At 41.1% G+C, this 20,756-nt stretch overlaps 1 protein-coding gene across 1 annotated transcript in view; it reads right to left on the bottom strand.

Moving 5' to 3' along the window:
- The window catches only part of LOC121673111 (armadillo-like helical domain-containing protein 3), a 117,923-nt gene extending 99,582 nt beyond the window's left edge, over positions 1 to 18,341 (bottom strand). The window contains exons 1-13 of the mRNA XM_042046172.1: positions 18,230 to 18,341; positions 17,714 to 17,770; positions 17,443 to 17,589; positions 15,518 to 15,625; positions 14,604 to 14,696; positions 13,664 to 13,738; positions 12,908 to 12,994; positions 9,575 to 9,631; positions 8,489 to 8,532; positions 6,901 to 6,961; positions 5,938 to 5,984; positions 5,189 to 5,264; positions 2,496 to 2,589 (exon numbers count right to left, since the gene is read on the bottom strand). Of these exons, the coding sequence (XP_041902106.1) occupies positions 2,496 to 2,589; positions 5,189 to 5,264; positions 5,938 to 5,984; positions 6,901 to 6,961; positions 8,489 to 8,532; positions 9,575 to 9,631; positions 12,908 to 12,994; positions 13,664 to 13,738; positions 14,604 to 14,696; positions 15,518 to 15,625; positions 17,443 to 17,589; positions 17,714 to 17,770; positions 18,230 to 18,331 (1,048 nt within the window). The 5' untranslated portion in view covers positions 18,332 to 18,341. The remainder of the gene's footprint in view (positions 1 to 2,495; positions 2,590 to 5,188; positions 5,265 to 5,937; positions 5,985 to 6,900; positions 6,962 to 8,488; positions 8,533 to 9,574; positions 9,632 to 12,907; positions 12,995 to 13,663; positions 13,739 to 14,603; positions 14,697 to 15,517; positions 15,626 to 17,442; positions 17,590 to 17,713; positions 17,771 to 18,229) is intronic.
- Positions 18,342 to 20,756: the final 2,415 nt, after the last annotated feature.

The raw sequence follows: 20,756 nt of genomic DNA, 5'->3' as shown, positions 1-20,756 counted from the left end.
TAATTTATCACGAGATTGGACCTTGTAAGAAGTGAGGAATTACATCTGATTGTTGGATGACTAGGTTGGGGACTCTGAAGGGAAGTAATTTGATCCTGTACACAACCGTATTTTGGTTCAGAGGAAAGTGTGCTTTAATATAAAATGCCTTTCACAATTCAAGGCTTGTAGCTCAACCCTGTAATGAGGCAAGTAAGGCTTCAACTAGGGCAAGGGCAGGCACAGAGGGATGAAGGAGACAAGCCAACAGTAAAATGCAGGATTCTTTAAACCGTGCACCGAGAGGCCCAGAGTACAGCAGAGGTTCCCATAGAACTCAGGATTATACAATCACCTTCAATACAAAACTGTAGCCCTTGGAAACAACAGGTCAAACAGATCAAGGTAACTTCACTGTTCGAATCACATAAAAAAATTATAATGGGGCTTTTAGCTTACAAAGGTTGCACGGCCCCAAGAGTGAGCTGGCTTAGGTCATTCAGTCTTGAAGACCTGGGGCGCCTGATGTTGCTAATGTGCCAGGTCTGTTGGCAAAGTCTGTGCAATAAGACTGGAAGCTTTTTCACTCCCAATATTATGAATAGCTCAGAGACTCAGCTAAAAGTCTGAAAAATGTATTTATATCCCCAGTGGATCCTTCTTGAGCTGTTACAATGAACGTAGTGAATGAATATTTAACAACAGTAAGCAAACTGACATTTAGATAACTATGGTGACAGGCACACTTGATTTACATATTATGGATAAACAGTTTCTAGCAAAAGCCTCATTTCTGGAAAAAAAAAAAAGAAAAAAAAAAGAAGAAATCACACTGAAGAACACATCGCTGCTTATCCTGGTTCATGATACAGACCCTTTTTTTAACACATATTTGGAAACTTTATGAGGTCTTAATTCACACTATAGGTTAACAGCCAGAGAAATTTCAAACCAGAATACGAACCCATTTTTTATCCCAGACAGCATAAAAGAGAAGCACCTGAAACTCACAGATGGATTTCTGCATGTTACTGTAACTCGAAAACAGTTCAACTACACATTTTTAAAATGCAGGAAAAAGAAAGCAATCTTCTCATTCCAAAGCCAAAAAGTCTCTTGCTAGCTGGCAGCCATGGGCAAATTTTACAGCTGAATTGAAAGACCTTAATAAACGAGGAAAATTCTGACATATCTTTAAAACAGCAGTACTCAAGCACCACCAAACTAAACCAAGCCAAGGACCACCAAAAAAAAAAAAAATCACAGAGTAGGGATCAGCAAGGTGACAGCAGATAAAAATAAAGCAAGATTCCCAATGTAATTGCTGTACATTAAGATCAGATCCTCTTCTTAAATTTAGTAACCTTACAAGCCGCAAGAAGCCTCAAACTTCACAAGATCACTGCCTCTGCTGAAAGCAGGATGGAAGTTTTGTTTTGATTTTGTTTTGTCTTGTGGTAAATGAAAAAAGAAAAGAAAAAAAAAGTGCAAGCAAGCTGTAGGTGTAGGTAAGCACAAACTCTGTCAGTTGTATAATATGGTGTGGGGGCGGATACATTTGAAATGAACACATTGAACAGAAGCCCACAAAATGCCCATCCCTCCACATTTTATGCTATATGCACACAGAGACTTGAGACATAGGGGACTTTTTATCTGAAGCTTTTGTTATCCATGGCAACAAGATAGAATTCATCCATGAGGAGGATCATCCTTAACTAGGGTATCAAATGACCTGAATAGCTGATATAACTGAGTAAACCCAGGCTGCTTTTCCCCAGAAATATTTTCAAACTGTGCTCTATTCAAATTGACTCTGTTCCTTCATTAAACACTCCTCAGCTCAGATGCCATTAAAGTATGTGAAAACAGCCATTTCATTTCTTCTCTTAAACTAGGCTATATCTATCCATACCTTAAAATGAAAGGGTTTTATTTTAAATTATTTCAAAGTATATTTATGTGGACACATAACATTGCATTTAGAAGAAAATATCTCAGGGTAAGCAGTCCTTTACAAAGCCTATCAAAGAAAAGGCAAGAATAAGAGGGAGGAATACTTCCACACCCAGACTGAATTCAAATCCCAATTAATTCAAAGCTGAGGACAAGTGCATTAACTACAAGCAGGAATCCACAGCGATTCTCTGTAAATCTGTTCCAATGACAAATAATCCCAAGCAAAGGACCTGACACTAGAAATATTCATAAGTAAAAGCTGACATAGAATAACTCATGGGCAGGGTGTACCTTCATGCAGATATTGGGGCAGTACTGCTTTCAGAAGGAATATCAGCATAATTTAATTGAGCAAAACACAAGGCAAAATAAAAATAAATTTGAGTCAAAGAATCTTGCTCATGTTCAGTAAGGCAAGCCACTCCAGGAAGAGACCACCAAGTTACATCTGCTCCAGACAGATCTTATTACTTGCAATCTTCAGAAAATAGTTTGCTGGTTATTTTACAGTTTTAAATTATTCTTCCTCAGGAAAATTAAGAAATTACATTTCTTACCATCTGAAGAAGGCGGAGTGGTTCCAAGTGGAGTGACAGGTGTTGTTGGAATTGGGCTTGTTGGTGTTGTCATCAGGCCCATTTCAGGATGGCTCTGAGAGAAAACACAAATTCACAGGTCAACTGCTTCCCCAGGCACTAGAAACACAGACCACTACTTGTACTGTTCCATGCTCTTGCACAATAGACATGACTAAAGAAGTCTCAAGAAACTCCAGCCTCTCCTCCAAAGAGCCAGGCCATGGTTCCTGGCCTTGGATGTCTAACGATTAAACCGTACATCAATTTCTCTATTCCACAAAACACAAAAATACATCAGAAAGTGGTGGCTCTCCCCAGCAGACAGAAAAAATACCTTTCCCTAATGGAGAATGGGAGAAGGTTTGCAAAAGTCTACAATGTTAATAGCTTCTAATTCCCCCCAAAACAACCCAAGGATGTGCATTTGAAGTCTTCCTCCAAGACCCTTTCACTTCTCTTTCTAAGAGCAAATTCTCCTCACTCCTGCCCCCAATCTGTTCATATTCAAAGATGATGGCAATTTATTACTTTCCTGTCTCACTGTAAAGCCCAGGCACTGCAGGAAAACAGTGCATAACATAAATAATACTATCATTATCGATCCTCTCAGCTTCCATCAGCCAGTTACTCTCCCCATTTCATCTTGGCTAATAGTTGCCTGCCTAATTACTGCTCTGACTTCACTCTTTGCAAGCTCCCAGACCTATCCACACTGGTGAGAGCGTAGGCAATCTGCCATGCTATTTTTGAGTGTGGCTGCCAAGAGAAGTGTCCATTTCATAGGGCAAGTTTTACATAAATGTATCATCTGCCTTAATATATCATCACAACTTCAAAATAAAAGAAAGATACAGAACTGCTGCTTTGATGTTAGTTCCACAGGATTTTTCACAAGTGGATATCCTCCACACTGCCTCTGAATACCTCACTTTATGAGCAACTATAAATGCATGTATTTTATGGGAAGCACAGACACACATACTACAACTCAAAGACAATTTACATCCCTATAGCTACCAACTTAAATTTAAAATACAATTTTTCACTGAAAGTCTTACATAAGCCAGGTTTCCTTCCATAGGTTTTCGGGGCTTACCTCCTTCCTCCAGAACAGTAAACCAGTAATTGAGAGACAAGAGTGCCACCCAGCAGCAAATCTGAGCACCCACAGCTGGTGGGTGGCACTCTTAACGCTCCAGATATCCACACAACTGAAGCCCTGCTCTTCCCATGGGCCACACAGCAGCAGGGAGCCATTCATGCAGCACCAAGCAATGGACACCAGCTTAGGCAAGAGCATTCATCAGCTTTTACGATGTTTTTTCAACATGACATGACCTACCTTGCCCTCTCTTAAATGAAGGATTACAGACAATCCACCCAAGAATATCAGTTCTCCAATTCAACCCACTGATCAGCGGCTGCTTCAACTATCACTTTCACAAATAACTAGTCTATCCTTTTATTTTTAAGAGCTTTTACTCTAGCTGGTCTTTTTCTGCTCTGCTCTTTTCCCTCCCAAATGCCTCTCTTCCCTCAGCAATATCTTGACCACACAATGGCCTGAGTTGGTATTACACAGAACTGAAAGAGCAGAAATCTCTCAGAAGTGCTAGAAATTAATAACCTGGGAAAAGACAAGCAGGGAACCTCAGCAAATTAACCATCCATGAAACAGAAGCTTTCTGCAGAGGCTGTAGATCTGCTTATCAGACCTCTTCCATCACCACTACTATCAGGAGTTGACAAAGGTCTCCTCTGCCATGCCAAGTGTCTAGCCTGTGATGTATGGCTGCACTCTGAGGAACTGAATAAACTGGGGAAAGGTGTTAACCGTTTTGCTGATGTTGTTCTTTTCACAGATTACAAGCAGTACCTACAAACCAAAATTAAAAACCTGAACCTGAAGGTTTTCCTAAACACATCAGGCTACCCTTTCAGCACAATCACTGGATCAGACAGGCTCATTATCTGCCTCCCAGCAGCAACCACCTCTGCAAACTCACGTAGCATTTAGAAAAGCATCCAGAGATTTGTGATCAGAGCAGCCCACTGCCTCTCAGAAGGCTGTTTCTCCACCATAGAAAGCCCAAGGACAAGTGCTATGCTCCAACAACTAGTTCCCATGCCAAAAGGGCTGGGCTCTCCACAGAAGTCTGAACACAAAATAGCATTTGAAACAACAACTGTCCCATGTCAATTAGTCCCTAAGTGAAGAATACCCAAAACAGGCAATAACATGCAGTCCATGCACACCCATACAGGACAATTCATCCAATTTGGGAGCTGAATCAGCCTCTTTCTCTCAACCCTAACTTAACAAAACTGTGATTTGCTCTGAGAGCTACAGCAACCTGTTTGCTCACTCCTTCCTCCCCCTAAGTGGAGTATCAGTAGGGCACAGGAGGCACTCCATGTAGTCCTTTCCATTCACTGGCAAAAATGAATCACTCCAACATGAACTGTGACCTCAAAACTCTACTTATTTACTGTCAAGGCAGGAAGTATATCATAAAATTCTTCCCAGGCCCTGGCCAGCTTCTGATCTTTCATGCTGATCCTATGACAAATATACAACAGGAAAAAAAAAGAAAACATCTTTTCACCAATGGCTCTCCGATTTCAAAGACATCCACTACAAAGAAATGGGGAAACATTCCACTGAAACTCACTTGTGCCAGAACTGTGATGAAATTCCGGTTTAAGTGAACAGCTTCATAGAGGGCCAGAAGGATGGCTTCATTTGTTCTGTGGAAAGGATACAGACAAAGCCACAGTTAGTGATCACAATACCAGGAGCCAAGTTTTCAGAAGCATAGTCTATCTGAAAAAAGAAAAATTTTTTTCAACTATGGAAAGCTCGGCCTCTGCAATCCAGTTGTTCTTCTAATTATTAGTAGTACTAATAATAATACAAGTAGTAGTAGTAGCAATCCATAAAAACAGCTATTTTTAGAGCTCAACTACAGTCTTTGTTGCCTTCCCACTGAAGGTGTCCCTAGTTGCTCAGTGTTTTCCATTTGAAGTCCTCTCTTTTAAGAGCAAAGGATCCTAAAGACACTAAAATCCCTCATATTTATCACTTGACCCCTGGATTTAGAAAATATTTTGGTGGGGGCCAGAGTGCATGAACCATCACTTACCACATGCTACCTCTGACACACCTATTATATGTTATAAATGCCTCATAAAAACCACTGGAGGGTTTTTTTTTAATAGACTTCACTACAAGCTATTCAGCTGTGTCTCCTGCTGCTGTATCCTTCTCAGGGAAGGGCAAACCCACAGTTTGCAGGGGTGTGGTAGCATTTTAGTGACAGGAGAACCTGCTCCTCTAGTTTGCTTTGTGACATTCAACAGCTCCATGATGGAGCGGATCACACCGACCAGTTCATTGTGTAAATAACATCTGTGCACTTACTGGACAGAGATCTTCTCATCGGCATCTGCTATGAACATGCTGCCCACCTATGGAAAGAGAGAGCATTGCACAGCAGGAATTCGGGAAAGCTCTTAGCCAGCAAGAGACAGCACACGGATACAAACACATTTTATTTTGCCATACTGTCACTGACCAATGCTTCACTTTACGAATCACGAAAAAGGGGAAAAAAAAAAAAGACTGGATCTTGAATCTCAGCCTGGATTAGTGTGCCAGGACACAGGGACTGTTTCCTGTCTGCTTGCCCCAGGGTGGCCACAGTTTTACCCAAGTCACTCCTGACAGACAGCTGTCAACACTGAACTATCCTTACTTACAGGAAATTTTTCTGCTACTTAGATCTCAGAAGACAATTAAATCTCAGACTAAAGCAGTGGATTCTCTTTACAAGGAAGAAATTCACAACTGTTTTTGAAGGGTATCCCTCCAAAAATGCAGAGTGCGCCCACGGCAGAATCCAAGCTTTACTCCATAGCTAAAGTGCATCCAGGCTTCAGAAACAAAACAGTAAAGAAACAAAACTGCAAAGACTAGTGACAGACCAGACTATGTGCCACTATGTTTTAGGCCACATCACCACAGTAGCAACTAGTGTTTGAAAATATATCGCCGTTTAAAAGGATTAAGAAAGTTTAAAAAATGATTAAAAGTTTAAAATAAGGTGATTTTTAAAATAAAGTCAACTAGGGTGAGGAAGATGCAGGAAAAGAATTTCAGCTATCAACACAAGAACAGAGATCTCGTCCTTTGAAAGAGCTTTCCCAGCCAGACACCACCCTCCTCAGAATACAACCATTTTAGCTGTATTTAGTTCTGATTCGTTCAATCCACCTCTCCCTCCAGAACCCACATTCCAAACCCACACTTTTTAGGAACACTCGCCTGCTGAACTTGCATGAATACACCTTTTTAAGAACAGAAAAACACCACTTCCTTGCTTACCATGTTAGTTAGGGCTGAGAAGAAACCAGTCTGATGCTCCTCTTCCTTATCTTTGTATTGCCTGAACAAAAAAGAAATAAGGATGAAGTTTCAGGGTTAGAAATTGAACTAGGGTTACTTCACCTGAATCCCTATGAGTTATTCTTATTTGATAAGAATATAAGATGGAGGAAACTTCAACATTCAACAGCCCTTTTCAAGAGCTCACAGAAGAAGAGACAAAGGGCATCAAAATATCTGTAAATTGTGTAAAGTTGAAGTGGGGCTGCTGAAAGATGTGAAACTTCAACAATGCTTGTGCTGTTACAGAGGACACAAGCAGTTTGGGCTAACGCTGAAGGAAAGGGATCAAGTAACTTAAGAAATTTTGTCCTGCACTGGCCAAAGAGTAATAAACCACATGAGAACACAGAGTCAGTAACCACAGAACAGTTTCATTTCAATCATCATCCACTACAGACGAAATCAGAGTCGGTCACCACATGGACCATTATGGTTCATGGTCTGGTCTTGCCTGATCCCACTTTCCTGGAGCAAGTGAAGAGACTAGAACTAGAGCAACTGAAGTCAACAAATAGGTTGGAAACCTCAGAGTTAAGCTACACTGCTTCATCTAGCACTCAAATGGATTAGCAAAACTCACATGACCATTTATTTTGTCTGTCACACAGGAATCTGATCACACACAATGCAACATGCAAAGAAAGGAACTCTAAATTCTTGGGAAAGGGGAAAGGAATAAGCTAAGCAAAATAGGCCATGGTCTGAGACAGCTTTTGTCAGAATGAAGGAAGTTGGGTGGGTGAAGTTTTTTTCTGCTTTACTCTAATCATTCACTCTGTTATATGCATCTACGTGATTTGCCTATCTTGCAAGTCACCTGCATAACTATCACAGCAGACTTTCAAAGGAATTAAAACATTTTTCTGGATACTTTGAGAATCCTACTGCACAAAAAAAATTCTTGAGTTTCTCAGGTGAAATTGCTGTAAGTTTCCAAATTTTCCTAAAGCATTTTCCTCTTAAGAAAACTTCCATCTTTTATGCTGCTGCTTATGAAGCGGAGGCTAAGAATACACTACCCCTCCTGCTGACTTTCTGGCTCTTTCTTCAGCAGCAGTTACTGCTTTCCACCATTTGGAAGAGTTTACATCCCCTAATTGTCTCTGATCTGACATGAGGACAGCCCTGGATACATTTTTTTGTTTTAGATAGTGTTTCAGCTAAATCAATTTTTTCACAGAGAAGTTCTCAGCAAATTATTATCTTTTCGCTTGTGACTAAGATTTTACACAAAGTTCATACAGAGGTAAAATCCATGACAGTAAAAACATACAATGGATATCCTCCACTACAGCAAGATCTCTCCTGAAGCCCATCAGCCCAGCTGATACAGATGCATTGAGACTTGCAGGGACAGCATCAACTGAACCAAAGTACCTCAAAGCATAAGATTATTCCCTGCCTCTCCCAGGTGCATCAAGGCTGTTAGGTGATAAACAAGTGCTTTAACACCAAAAAAAAAAAAGTTTGTGAAAATGTTTAGCAACAATAGTGTATTGATAAACAAGACACAATCAGGTTTTACCTGTTATATTCTGATAAAGCCTGGGCAATTACAAGTCCCATTCCCTGAAAAAAAAGCATTAAAAAAAACTTCACATTAAAATCTCAAGGGAGAAAATCACACACTGACCACACATAGCAATGCTGTGCCCCCCCCAGATAATCTAGCATGCTATGCAGAATTTCCCTTAAAGCTGTTTGAACTATTAAGAAGTGCTATGATACAATATTATAATACAAAAACGCAGACAACAATTTAAAGTTATTTATCTAATTACTAAGTTCAACAGAGAACCTTTACTTTCCTTGGACCTCCAGATAGAGCTCTCACTCAAGAAGCCTAAGTAAAGCATCAAGAAATTTAGAAGGAAGTTGATGTCAGAGGAAGGACATCCAAAAACTCAAAACAAGAGTCATAGACACTAATAACCTTTGAGTTCTCACAAACAGCCTCCACCATCACAAAACTACTACACATCCTTTCTGTCAAGCCAATTTAATTAAGTCAGAATAACAGTTCTCATTCTTTATTTAGCATGGACCTTATTTTTTACTTCAGGCCTAAAGAGCAGCTTCCAAGTCCAGAACTCACATAACTCAGTCTGCTGCCAGTTTTTATCCAGGCCTGGGTAAAAAACTCACTGTGGCTACAATCCAAAATATGTTGCAGGACTCTTGATACTCTTAGATAGATACAAGCTTCCACTGAGTTACAAGAATTGACTTGTGGACTGGTAAAATCAAGTGACACAGCACTGGAAATGAGACCCCCTTTGGCATAAACCATCCTGTGCCTCTTTGGCACATGACAGAAAATAGTGTACAGACAGTTCATGAATGCATAATAGATCAACTTTAGCATGTTCCTTGCTACGTAGCTTTTTAACCACCCCCACCATTTAACTGGTGATCAAACTGTCCAAATCGTGAGCTGCCTAACCTACTGCAAGAGCACAGTTAGGGCTGAACAAGCACTGTACTGGTGTTCCTTAGAGCAGCACTGTTCTGAGACCTGATTTCTACCATACACCATGTTTGCATTCATTACCCTACACCCTACATGAGAGAGCATCCCCAGCAGCACAGAGGAATCAAGCCAAGTACTCACATTGAGCGTGGCCTCATCATCCACAATGGAGAGCTTCACAATGTAGGGATTCACTGACTGCTCAGGGTAGGGGAAGAAGGAAGAAAGAAAAATGGTTTTAAGTTCCGCCTTCGGGGAAAAAAAGTCACTATTATGTTTCCCAGTTTACCCAACCACCTGGGAAGAATCTCTGTTCTTTCCCATAAAACAGAACACACACAAAGAAGCAGAGTCACAACACATGCTAAGACTGCTATGCCTGGGACACCTCCTTACTGGCTCAGCCAGGCAGTCCCCTGATTTTATTGGGAAGAGAGGGAGTTTCTGTCCCTCCACCAGCTCATCTGTCAGTCTGGAAAGTGGAGCAGCTGTCCTGCAAGCCTGTTATCTGTGACACACACGCAGCTTTGCAGCGGGAACAGGCAGTGACGCTGGGATGGAGCATTAGTGCTCTGCTATCTCCCTTCTGCAACACCTTGCAAAGACTGCTTAAAGCAGCACCCAGGAAGGCAGGACAACGTTACAGACTCATCTGCTGCTGGGTTAGAGATCAACACTTTGTTTAGACCACTAAGAGCTGGAAGTCTCTGGAGAATATAAATGCCTTGAACTTAGCTGAAGAAAGCACGCAGGCTCCATCTACAAAGACAAATGCTAATAATGTAGGAAGCATTTTAGATTAGCAATGCACATTTTTCCTCGTTTATATGTGTCAGTGCAAAACTAAAAAAGCTGATTTTGAATCAAGACACAGAAGAAAAGTCTCATCTGCAGGCAGGTAATTTTTCAGGGAATTGGAGCTTGAGTAATTACTTTTTTTGTTAAAGAGATTTTTTTAAAAAATAATTTGAGTTATGCAAGATCTCTGGAAAAAAAAAAACAAAACACATGAACCTTGTGATTCTCCTAAGTTGTATCTCTTCAGCACCTGTAGTTATCTGTATCAAGGAGAGGCAAGTGCACAAAACTGGACACGGAGGGCTGTGGGATACATTATATGCTGCCACACAAGCACACAAAGGGAAAACCCCACATTTTAACTGATTTCTTTCAGCTCTAAGAAAAGACACAACATGCAGTTCTAGCAGGTTGAACATGAGGCAAATAAACTTCTGCCTAAACATTATCAAAGAGTAAGTATTTAAAAGTCACTACCTGATTTTATGTTTTAACTTGCTATCCTATCAGCCATCCCTTAAAACACTGGGAAAGTGATCAAATAAATAGTTTTTCTCACAGTATTTTCTTTCTCATGGTATCAATGCAGAAGTATTTTCTCTGAAATCAGGACTAGTATTAAAAAAAAAAAAAGCATAAAATATAGCTGAAGGCTTGAGTAAGTATATAGTTGGAACAACTTCTGAAAATTATTAGGATTTCAGTCAGGGGCATCCCTTTATATGTTCCAAGTAAAGACATGTAAATCCTGAGAACAGAAATTAATAAGCAAGCCAATATCTCAGCAACATTGGTAATGACAACATGAAGAGATACTCTCCACAGAATTTGGGAGAAGATTACAAAATTCATGTCCCAAAACTATGAAAGAACATCCTGATGCAAAACTCACTGGTATTTACACTAAAACCAGACACAAAATCATAGTCAGCTAATGAATTTTGAGCCTTATTAGATTTTCTTAAGCAGCTGGAAACACAACTTAGCAACCAATGGAGTTCAGACTGAAAGAGAACCTTTCAGCTGTGCCAGTTAACTAAAAAGAGAACTCCAGAGCACCTGTGGCATGCAAGTGTGCTACAATCCACTGACAACCAGACAACCACCATATTGACTCTAAGGGCCAGAGAACAGCAAATGAAAGCAGCTACTCAAGGACAAAGTTTGTGGCTGCATTACTACAGGCTTGGCTTGTAGCGCTGCTACAAAGGGCAGTGTTGGGCAGTTGTCCCATCAAACCTTTGTGGGAGTAGCTTTCAGCCTTGCCAGAGGAGCTGCTCAAGCTGAAGTTCCCCTTGCTACATATCTGCTTCAGTTGGGTTGTATGGATTGCACTTTTCAAACATCAGCACACCTTCCTCTGAGTGCCCAGTTTCAAGATGCCTCAGACAGTGTTCTCCAAAGCACTCGACCCCAACTCAGTACTCCCCAGAAAGCCACTGCAAAGAGCCAAGGACAATGTGCACTCACAGCATCCTACCTTACTAAGGACATAAACTACAGTCCACAGCAATCCATGCCTCAGGGATGGGATTACACAGCTCTCCACCATTTGTCTGAATGTTGCAATGAGACCTCTGGTCTTCCCAGTCTGCTCTCCTAAGTAACCCTACTTACATAATTCCCAACAGTTTTCCGTCATAGCCGTATATTAAAATCAAACTCCATGTTCCTGTTCCATGCTACCACAGCACAGAATGCTGAACAGAACCTGCAATTCATGATTCTGACATCATTGACAGGAATGAGAAATTAACAGGCATTACTTTGACACCAAGTGTAGCTCCTGTCCTTGCATGTTCTCTAGGTCTATTCATAATTCAGAACAAGACCTATTATAAAACCAGGTAGGTTTTGAAACCTGTTCCCTCCTAGTAATTCTGTTAAAGCAGGGGTATTCCAGAACTTTCCTCTTTTCTGCCTACTGAAGTACACTAAGATATTCCTATTTATAAAGAAAAAAAATCCTGATCATTAAAGCATCATGCCTCATACAAAGAAAAGCCAACATTAGGTTATTCTGACATTCAAAATGTTTTTCAAGCTGATGAGTAATGGAAAAAAAATAGGAATACACCATAAACATAAAGACGATGATGAATAAAGTTCCTCAAAGAGGAATCCATCAAAGAGACAGAGAGAAACTTCTCTTGGAAATACTAGCTGTGACGTTTCAGTTCATTCTTTGGTCACAGCTTCACCATCTCTTCTGGGGATCTGTACTCTTTCAGCCAGCTAGTCGGGTTCTGAATCACAAATTCAGTCTGAAGCCCAGGATGACTGACAGCTCATTTTATTTTGGAGATTATGTATAACCACACACACACACACACACAGAGGCAGACATCTGGTTTGGCACAACAGTAACTCTTCCAAAAGGACCTTCCTCAGACTATTTCCACAAAGGAAATGCAAATTCCCCAGGTAGTTTCTTTCATGCTGGCATGGAACAAGCTGTAGGAATATCATACACATTTGATTATACACATACATCAGAGACAGACACAGGGAGCATAACAGGGCTGCCTTGCAAAGCTTCTGCAGCTCTGTGCTGACATCCTGATGCTACAGTGTGCACTGCTAAAAACTGCACTGTGTGCTGCCTTCATAATCCAGAGGCCACTCTAAATTAATAAAGTAGAGAGAAGTGATGTTTCTGCTACCCAGAACACCTACCTCATACTTTCTGTAGTTGACCAGCAAGGCCAGAAGGACAACAGCATCATATCCATGTTCCCTGCGACTGAGAGGGCTGGACAGGATCTGGAATAAACAGTCACACTGTTCTGTTCAAGCCTGCTTCAGGAAGCTTGCAGTGACTCAGACAGAGCAGAATCATGAAATGTATGTGCAAGAGCAAATTATGTCCTATCTGAAAGACGATATTTAGGGTGAAGGGAGTGTCAGTGCCTCAGGGGAGTTCTGCACACAGAGAAGCTTATTTATCATAGAAAGGATGCACGTAGGCTTTCAGGGCATAAAGGGCATGTATGTTTCTCAACAGGATTGGACAGTATCTCAGTGAATCACCAGCATTACCTCTGCAAGTGTTCTGGGTTTCTCCAAGGCTCAGTTCCACTGAAAAAAGTATAATTTACCCAAGAGCAGAAAAAAACTTGATATATCCTCACTGCCTTTTGAAAAAAAGTTTCTCCAATACAGGAATTCTGTGTGAAATTAGCCCAGAAATCTGTTCAGATTCTAACTGTACATAAATGTTTCAAGTGAAAATACTTTAAATAGTCAGTAGTGACTAAAAACAGCAGACTAAAGGGGAGAGAACATTACAAAATATATATATATGACTGAGCTATGAATAAAAGCAACAACAGTGCCAGTGAACTACACTGCACTGAAAAAGCTGAAAAGCAAACACATTACTGAAAGTTCTCACTATGGAAGAGCACCCGCAGTAGAAGGAAGAACCCTTACCTGTAAAATAGCTTCAAATATGCTGTTAATCATCACATACTCCAGGATGGTGTTCTGGCTAATGTTATCTGTCACCTGAGTACAAATACAAGTTTTAAAATCTCACCCAAAGCCTCCACCCATGCTGTAGCTGCCTCTGGCACACACTGGGAACAGGAGAGTTCTGCTCCCAGATGGACACATTTACCCAGAATCTCACACTTAGCAAGTCAAGGTGTGACTAGCAGTAGAGCTAGACATGAAGTGAAAGAAATCCGTCCTGCCTGCCCTCTCTCTGCCAAGCACCACCCACAGACAGAGCTCCCTGTTCCTCCACACGCTGGTATTTTACACAGCTGCATGAATGACAACAGCCATCAGCTGTTGCAGGCTGAGAGTGAAAAAGGAGGCAGAGAATGAAAAACAGGCCACATATGCTCCACCAAGATCTTATCATGAAGAGGGCAGTGAAGACCTCCCCCACTCCCAATTTTCTCTTATCACAGTCAAAATAGGTCACAGTTGACCATCTCCAAGAGCTGATGAGTGGCCATTTATTACAACCTCCTCATTCTTCACATCCTCACCATTCTGGTCTACTCCACACTTTTTGTCTTTCCTCAACCCTTCTCCCTTTCTTTCCATTTATCTGAGACTTCTTAAATATCTTTTTTCTTTAAAAAACCCACACCTGTGAATCCAACTGACAGTTCCTCCTGCCTCTCCCCTTTGGCCCCAGTTTGCACCCATCTCACAGGATGAAAAGCGCCTGCTAGTCTGCGTTGGCATCTTGGTTAGAACCATCATGCGTATTCTGGACTGGCCCTTGTTCTCATTCACAATTTCTTTCCCCTTCTTAAGCTTCACACTGCAGCATTCTGCTCAAGTTTTGAAACAGTTCCATCCCTCAGATGTGGCTCATATAAGCCCTTAAGTTATTATACAACTGTTAAGTACTTACTGTCACCAAGCAGAGAAGTAGCTTCAGACACAGGCTTTTGAGGCTTTCAGAACCTTCTGCACAGAGGAGGGAGTCCAAGCTCTCCATCAGATTCTAAAGAACCATAGTCACATTATTCAAAAGCAGTATTTTAAATTACTTGAAATATTTTTATAAAAAGCTTTCTGGAAGATTCAAGAAGAGCACCAATATAAAGCCATGTTATTCCAAAGTCAATAATTGAGCCCTTACTACTTCTACACAGGCCATAGTCATACTATCACTTCTCAACACTGTTTTGTGTTAACTACAGTTTAATGACTACTGGCATAACATCATAACATTTCCCATGAGTTTTCTCTAGATGAAGCAGCACACCTCCAGTTAACAATACATATATCAATTATGATTAGAAATCTGATAGGCAAATTAGTACTTAATGTTTTCCCCAAATGGACTACAATTTTTACAGAGAAGAAAAAGATACAACAATAATTCAGCTTTATCACTGGTTACTTTGTCATTTCCCAAACTCAACATTTTTACAGTGAAGAGCATCAAGTAAGTTTAAAAAAGTACATGTGCTGATGGAATGTGAGAACACAGGGTATGACTATCAGATAAAGATTAAGCACAAGGTATGAAGTTCAATACTATGTAGTAATCGCCTGTGACAGCCTTTTCTAGCTTTAAGGTCTCTAAACCACAGTGACTGCACAGTGTGGAACTAAAGGAAAAGAAAGTGCTCCATTACAAACCAACCCAGGGACCCCAAATGTCTGTGCTACTGTCAGGTACAGGAGAGCTATTTTTAGTAAGTGGCTCAAATATTTCCCCGCAAAGCTGCTGCCTGGTAGACACTCCTGTCTGCAACTCACTGCCCTTGCAACACAGCTGCTGTGCAAACTGCTCCCTCTACATTGCCAGGGCCTCACCTTCATACACAGCTCTGCCTTATCAAAACCCACAAGCATGTTGATGATGTCAAACCCAGAAGTGGATTTGTTCTTCTGATGGACACCTCGAATTAATGCACACAAAGTCTGCAAAGGGAAAAAACAGAAGGTGAGATGTAAGGCAACACCTCCAACTCAACAGCAAAACCCATTGCATGACCATCTCCTAGCACTGGCAGATACTGAAATTAATACCACCAGCCTGGAAGCCACACATTTTGTCTGACCTTTCCTCCAGCCCTGTCATTTCTAAAGAGGATCTTGGATGATGACAACTCATTAAAAATTGGAGAAGAATGTATTTGTCCCTATTTTTCTTGTTTGAGCACAAATTTCTGTTTGGCGACCACACTGCTATACCAAGTCAGACCAATAAACTGTGTCTTTGTCAACAACAAGAACCAAGCTCCCCATCAAACAAAACAAAACAAATTGGCTCCAAGTCTATTAGGCAGCTTAATTACTGCTTCATACCAAGTTCTTGAAGATCACTGCTAATACACAGGTATCAGCACACTATGCTTCCAGCAGACTCTCTGGAAAATTTATGGGCAGCAAATGACTAATTTGTCCTAAGAGAGGGAAATGTCTGGGGTGACTTTTGTCATCAGGCACCTCTCAGGCCAGTGAAGAGGGGAATGAGCAGGAATGTAACTAATGCAGTTTTAGATTCCAGCTTAAGTTCACCAGTGAGAAGTAATTAGTTTCAGATAAAGCTGGAGACAAAACAGACCTGATGGAATTAGCAGACCTCTAGAAGCATACAGAAGCAAAAAGGTAAGGTAGACATCCTTTTTTTGGTTACTGACAGAAACAGATATTGGGCTAAACAAACCTTTGGTCACCATGCTCATTCTCAAAAAATGATTGCTTAAATAAGTTTTGGCTTTGGGATCATTTTCCACATAAACACAGTCTGATTAAGGGAACATTGTCCCAGTTTGAGCTCAGGATGTGTTACCTGGTTCCTATTTACATGCAAATGGCAGGATTCTTGTGACCTGCCCTAACTTCTTCCAAGAGTCTGGATACAAGTTTAGCAATTTGGGGCTGGTCTAAGCTGTCTATATAGCTATAACTAAAACTTTAATAGAACCCTTTCAAACTAATTCTAAAAATAACAATAAAACAATGCAAGATTGTACGTCAGAGATGTAAATATTCTGTTTTAAATCAACTTTTCCCAGCTCACTGCTGCTCCAATGTCTCCTACAGATGACTTCTCCAAACCTGAATTTCATATCCTGTACTCCTAAAGCTAAGATAAGCAAATGCATTCACCAAACGGTAAGAATCAGCTTGTGAACTAGTAACATCAAATATTGAGACTGAGGAGGGGAGTCTCCCATACAAGATATGGAACAGCAGAGCCTTGGTAAGGAACAACTTGCACAAAAATGGCTATTAATTCCGGGTGATAATTCTTCACAGCTTCCAGTTAGGAAGTGTCCAGGTGGGGCAATATCCTGCGTAAATTTCACACTAACTTCTCCAGAGCTTTATTTCATTTTGACCCATGTGGAAATTGAAGAAGGCAGCTGAAATGAGGGAGAAGAGGAGAAAGTAAAACACAAAAGCTACACAGCCTAAAACACAAAGGTCACAGCCTTCTGAGACCCCAAACTGACAGCCTGCAATGTGAACAAGCCCCTTTGTCTCCTCACTGCCATCCACTTCATCCTCCACCATCAGACCCTCTTGAATTCTGAAACCCTCTATTGCTCTGCCAAGAGTAAGGAGACTATGAACGTTTGGAACCTCCACAGACAGTAAGTAGCAACTGCCCCTTAGACATTACTTCTTCTCAGTAGCAAAGAAACAAGCACAAGGTGCTTGATACCAGCAACAAACATATTGTCTCATCAGAAGCAGAAGAGAGCCTTCCCTGTCTCCCAGTGTGGTACCTGTAATGCGTTCACCACTCTGATTGGGTGCTCCTCACCCAGGGCCTGGATGCAGTGCTGAAACAAGCAGTTGATGTTATCTTTTATCTTCATTAATTCTTCCCCATCCAGAGCCTCCAGCTTGCCTTCTAGGTACTCCAGGTTGACCTGTCAGGTTAAGAAGCAGTTCATGCACATTACACATCACCAACACCTTAGAAACAGAAGTCCTTGCACTGACAGTCTGCCACTTCATAGGCAGAACAGCAACAGGATGTTCACGTTCTGTTACCTTCATCAGAAATAGCTCCTCCCAAAACCTAGGGTTGCATTTACTGGGATCCTCTGTCTGAAAGGAAAAGGAACAGGCATGAGGGCAAATAAATTATTCAGGCAGAATTTACAGAATGTCTATATCATGGGTCACTCAGAGTCAGTATCACTCGCTGGATGACCAAGCGGTCTCACAGTGCAGAATTCTGGCTACACAGATTCCCAAAAAAAGAAGGACCAACAGAAGTAGCTCTCAATTGGGATGCCTCTGTTTATGTTCTGAATTGTTTTGTGAGAAATACTGGGAAAGCCATGACTTCCCACAGATGGTACGGTTCTGGTACCAACAGGACAAGGAGACATTTTGGAAGAGAGCAGAATACAGAGCTCTGCATGACAGTAGGAGAGGCTGGAGCATGTGCCTTCACTGTGCAGGCCTTACCTTGAGGAGAGAAATGCACTGAAAAAAACCCTCGGCATAAACTAAACCAAGAAAATTTAACACAACGCTTTAGAAAGATGTTCAACTTCTTACCGTGAAAATTTCATCATACATCAACACCACTTTCTCTTTCAATGGCTTCTTGGAGGCTGAAGATTTCCGGAGCAGCCCACCTTTTTTCTCCGTTTGGGCCATGCTGTATACCCTGAAGGTAAGAACAGACAAAAAAGGCTCAGAAAACTTGATCTTTTCTTCAAGGCATATCTGGCCTGCCTCAACCATGAAAGACTTTTTCAGCGCACTGAAATACTAACAGTCTCTCACAAGCTGTAAGTAGGGGCATTTGTAACTATACCAGATAAGAAATCAGATCAAAGGACCCATCTAGTCCTATATCCCATTTCAAAGACATGCAAAAGCCCACAACACACAGACAGAAACAGAATAATTAGTTTTCTTAATTCTTCTCTATTAGAAACTGATTCATGATCCAGACCAATGCAGTTTACCTCTAGAAAAGTTAGGTATTTTTAATCTCATTGGAGGAATTGTGATACTTGATATCAAATAGGTACCCAGTCTTTTTTGATGCTGGTGAAGCCTCAAAGACATCTGGTGACAAAAAGCTCCTGAAACTATTTGAAAGTCTTCTCTTACCTGTTTAATTTGCTGCCTACCAAAGCACTTCAAATTCTGCTTTTGTACTCTGAGGTGGCATCCAACACAAGGAAAGCCTCCATAAAGCACTCCTGCCACCCTTGTTCACAACTTCCTCTCCACCTTAGCATCCTTATCTGTTCCAGCTGCTCTGCAAATCAAGCCAGAGAGGAACCCCAGCCTCAAAAGCATCCCATGTGGTTCAGTTTTGGGAGGAGGATGGAAGACAGGGGACAAGTTTTACAGAGATTTCTTTTTTAAAACAGATGAATTTCATAATCCACTTGACAGCAAAGGGTTTTCTAAAAAGGCAAAGAAGTTTTACTATCATTAATTGGTGTCTTCCTGATTATACTACTTTAAAAAAAAGTAGTATCCTTATTACAAAATGAGCCCTTACACAAAGTAATGCGGTCCTGAGCCTTCTGCGACAGACAACCCACTCCAGGGGCTGACTCAGAACACACAACTTGCCACATATTCTCAACCTCATGTGTGATGCTACAAAATGCAGCACTACTCTGACCTCGCAAATACGCATTTATCTGCAATCACAGATTTTCCTGGCAAGCATCACAGCTTTAGCACTGTTCTAACCTCCTCCATCACTGCAGCATGTCAGAAGTACTCAACAGAAAGGGAGAGCCATCCATTCTCATACCCCTGAGCGCCTAGCCTTTCTCCCATACCTCCAAAGGTAATTACACACGTGGCAACAGCATATCACACAGAGATTTGACTTAAGTCATGCTCCACAAAAACATGGGCAGGCTCTTGTGGTAGTTGCACTCAGCCATGATAAATTATGCACAGAGAGGTAAGTTCACTGTTTGAATCTAGGACCCCAGAGCTTTCTGAGCCGGCAGCCATGGAGATAACTTTGGATGTAGCCTCAATCCCAGACTGGCTGAACCCCCTCCCACAACCACAAGAGGTTTAGATCTGTCTTTCCCTCAGAGACCAAGATCCATCAAGTACTGAATACCAGTTCCAGATCTCTTTTACATTCTTTCCCCTACAGAGAATTTTTAGCTGACTTACAACTATGTTCTCAGCTAGGACTCTCAGGCTTCCAGAGTCAGTTATTCAAACATCCACCCCTTTAGCCATAAACCTTGGTTCTAAGTGGCAGAAAAACATTTTTAGGCCTGAAGAAACAATGCTGCTGCAAAAGACCCTACCTCAGGTGCAAAGGGAAGGAGCTTTGCCTGGATGGGAAAGGGTAGGACAGACAGCAGCAGATCTCACACCTGAAAAGCTAACATTTACATAGGCAGAGAGGTGTTCTGTCTACCCACTAGAAAGGGAACCAGCTGGCTGGTTATGGGCTGGCGTGAGAATGGGAAAAGCCCCAAGACACACTGACAGAAGAAAACGTAGCAACCACTGCACCATAACCTTCTGTAAACACCAAAATTATTCCTGTAGCCTAGCAGGTCTATGTATCCAACTAAGATGGAAGAAAGTTTCCAACTAACAAACAAAACAGAAAACATTATTCAATCATCTTGATAGTTTCTCTTTTACAGACCTTGCATTATTTTTAAACTGTCATGGGAAATAAGACATTATTCTAGTTAGAAACATAATTGGAAACACTGAGAAATCTATTAAAAGCCAAATCAAGAGTGATGTCACTTTTAGTCTTGGAATACAAATCTTGGGTAAGATTGCACAAAACAATATTCCTACTAGAACTGTGAGTTTCTGAACCTAAAACAGCTGCCGGCCTCAGCATACAAACACATCCATCAGTGTGCTTCTAATTGAATTACAGCTAACGAATCCCAATGTCAAAACTAATAAACTAACTCTCAGTGCTTCTAGGTCAGCATTCTCACATCAAATGTGTACGTGAATAGGAGGGGATCAATAAGCTCTGCTTAGTCCCTGGACTTACAGAGCTGCATTTTAACCCTTTTCCTACATTTCCAGAAAGACAGAAAAATCGAAATACCTCAAG

This window comes from Corvus kubaryi, unplaced genomic scaffold, assembly GCF_017639235.1.
Source record: "Corvus kubaryi isolate FWS band 111438036 unplaced genomic scaffold, C.kubaryi_AGA036_p1.0 65199, whole genome shotgun sequence".
In the NCBI taxonomy this organism is placed as follows: domain Eukaryota; kingdom Metazoa; phylum Chordata; class Aves; order Passeriformes; family Corvidae; genus Corvus; species Corvus kubaryi.
This window is presented reverse-complemented; position numbering and strand designations above follow the sequence as displayed.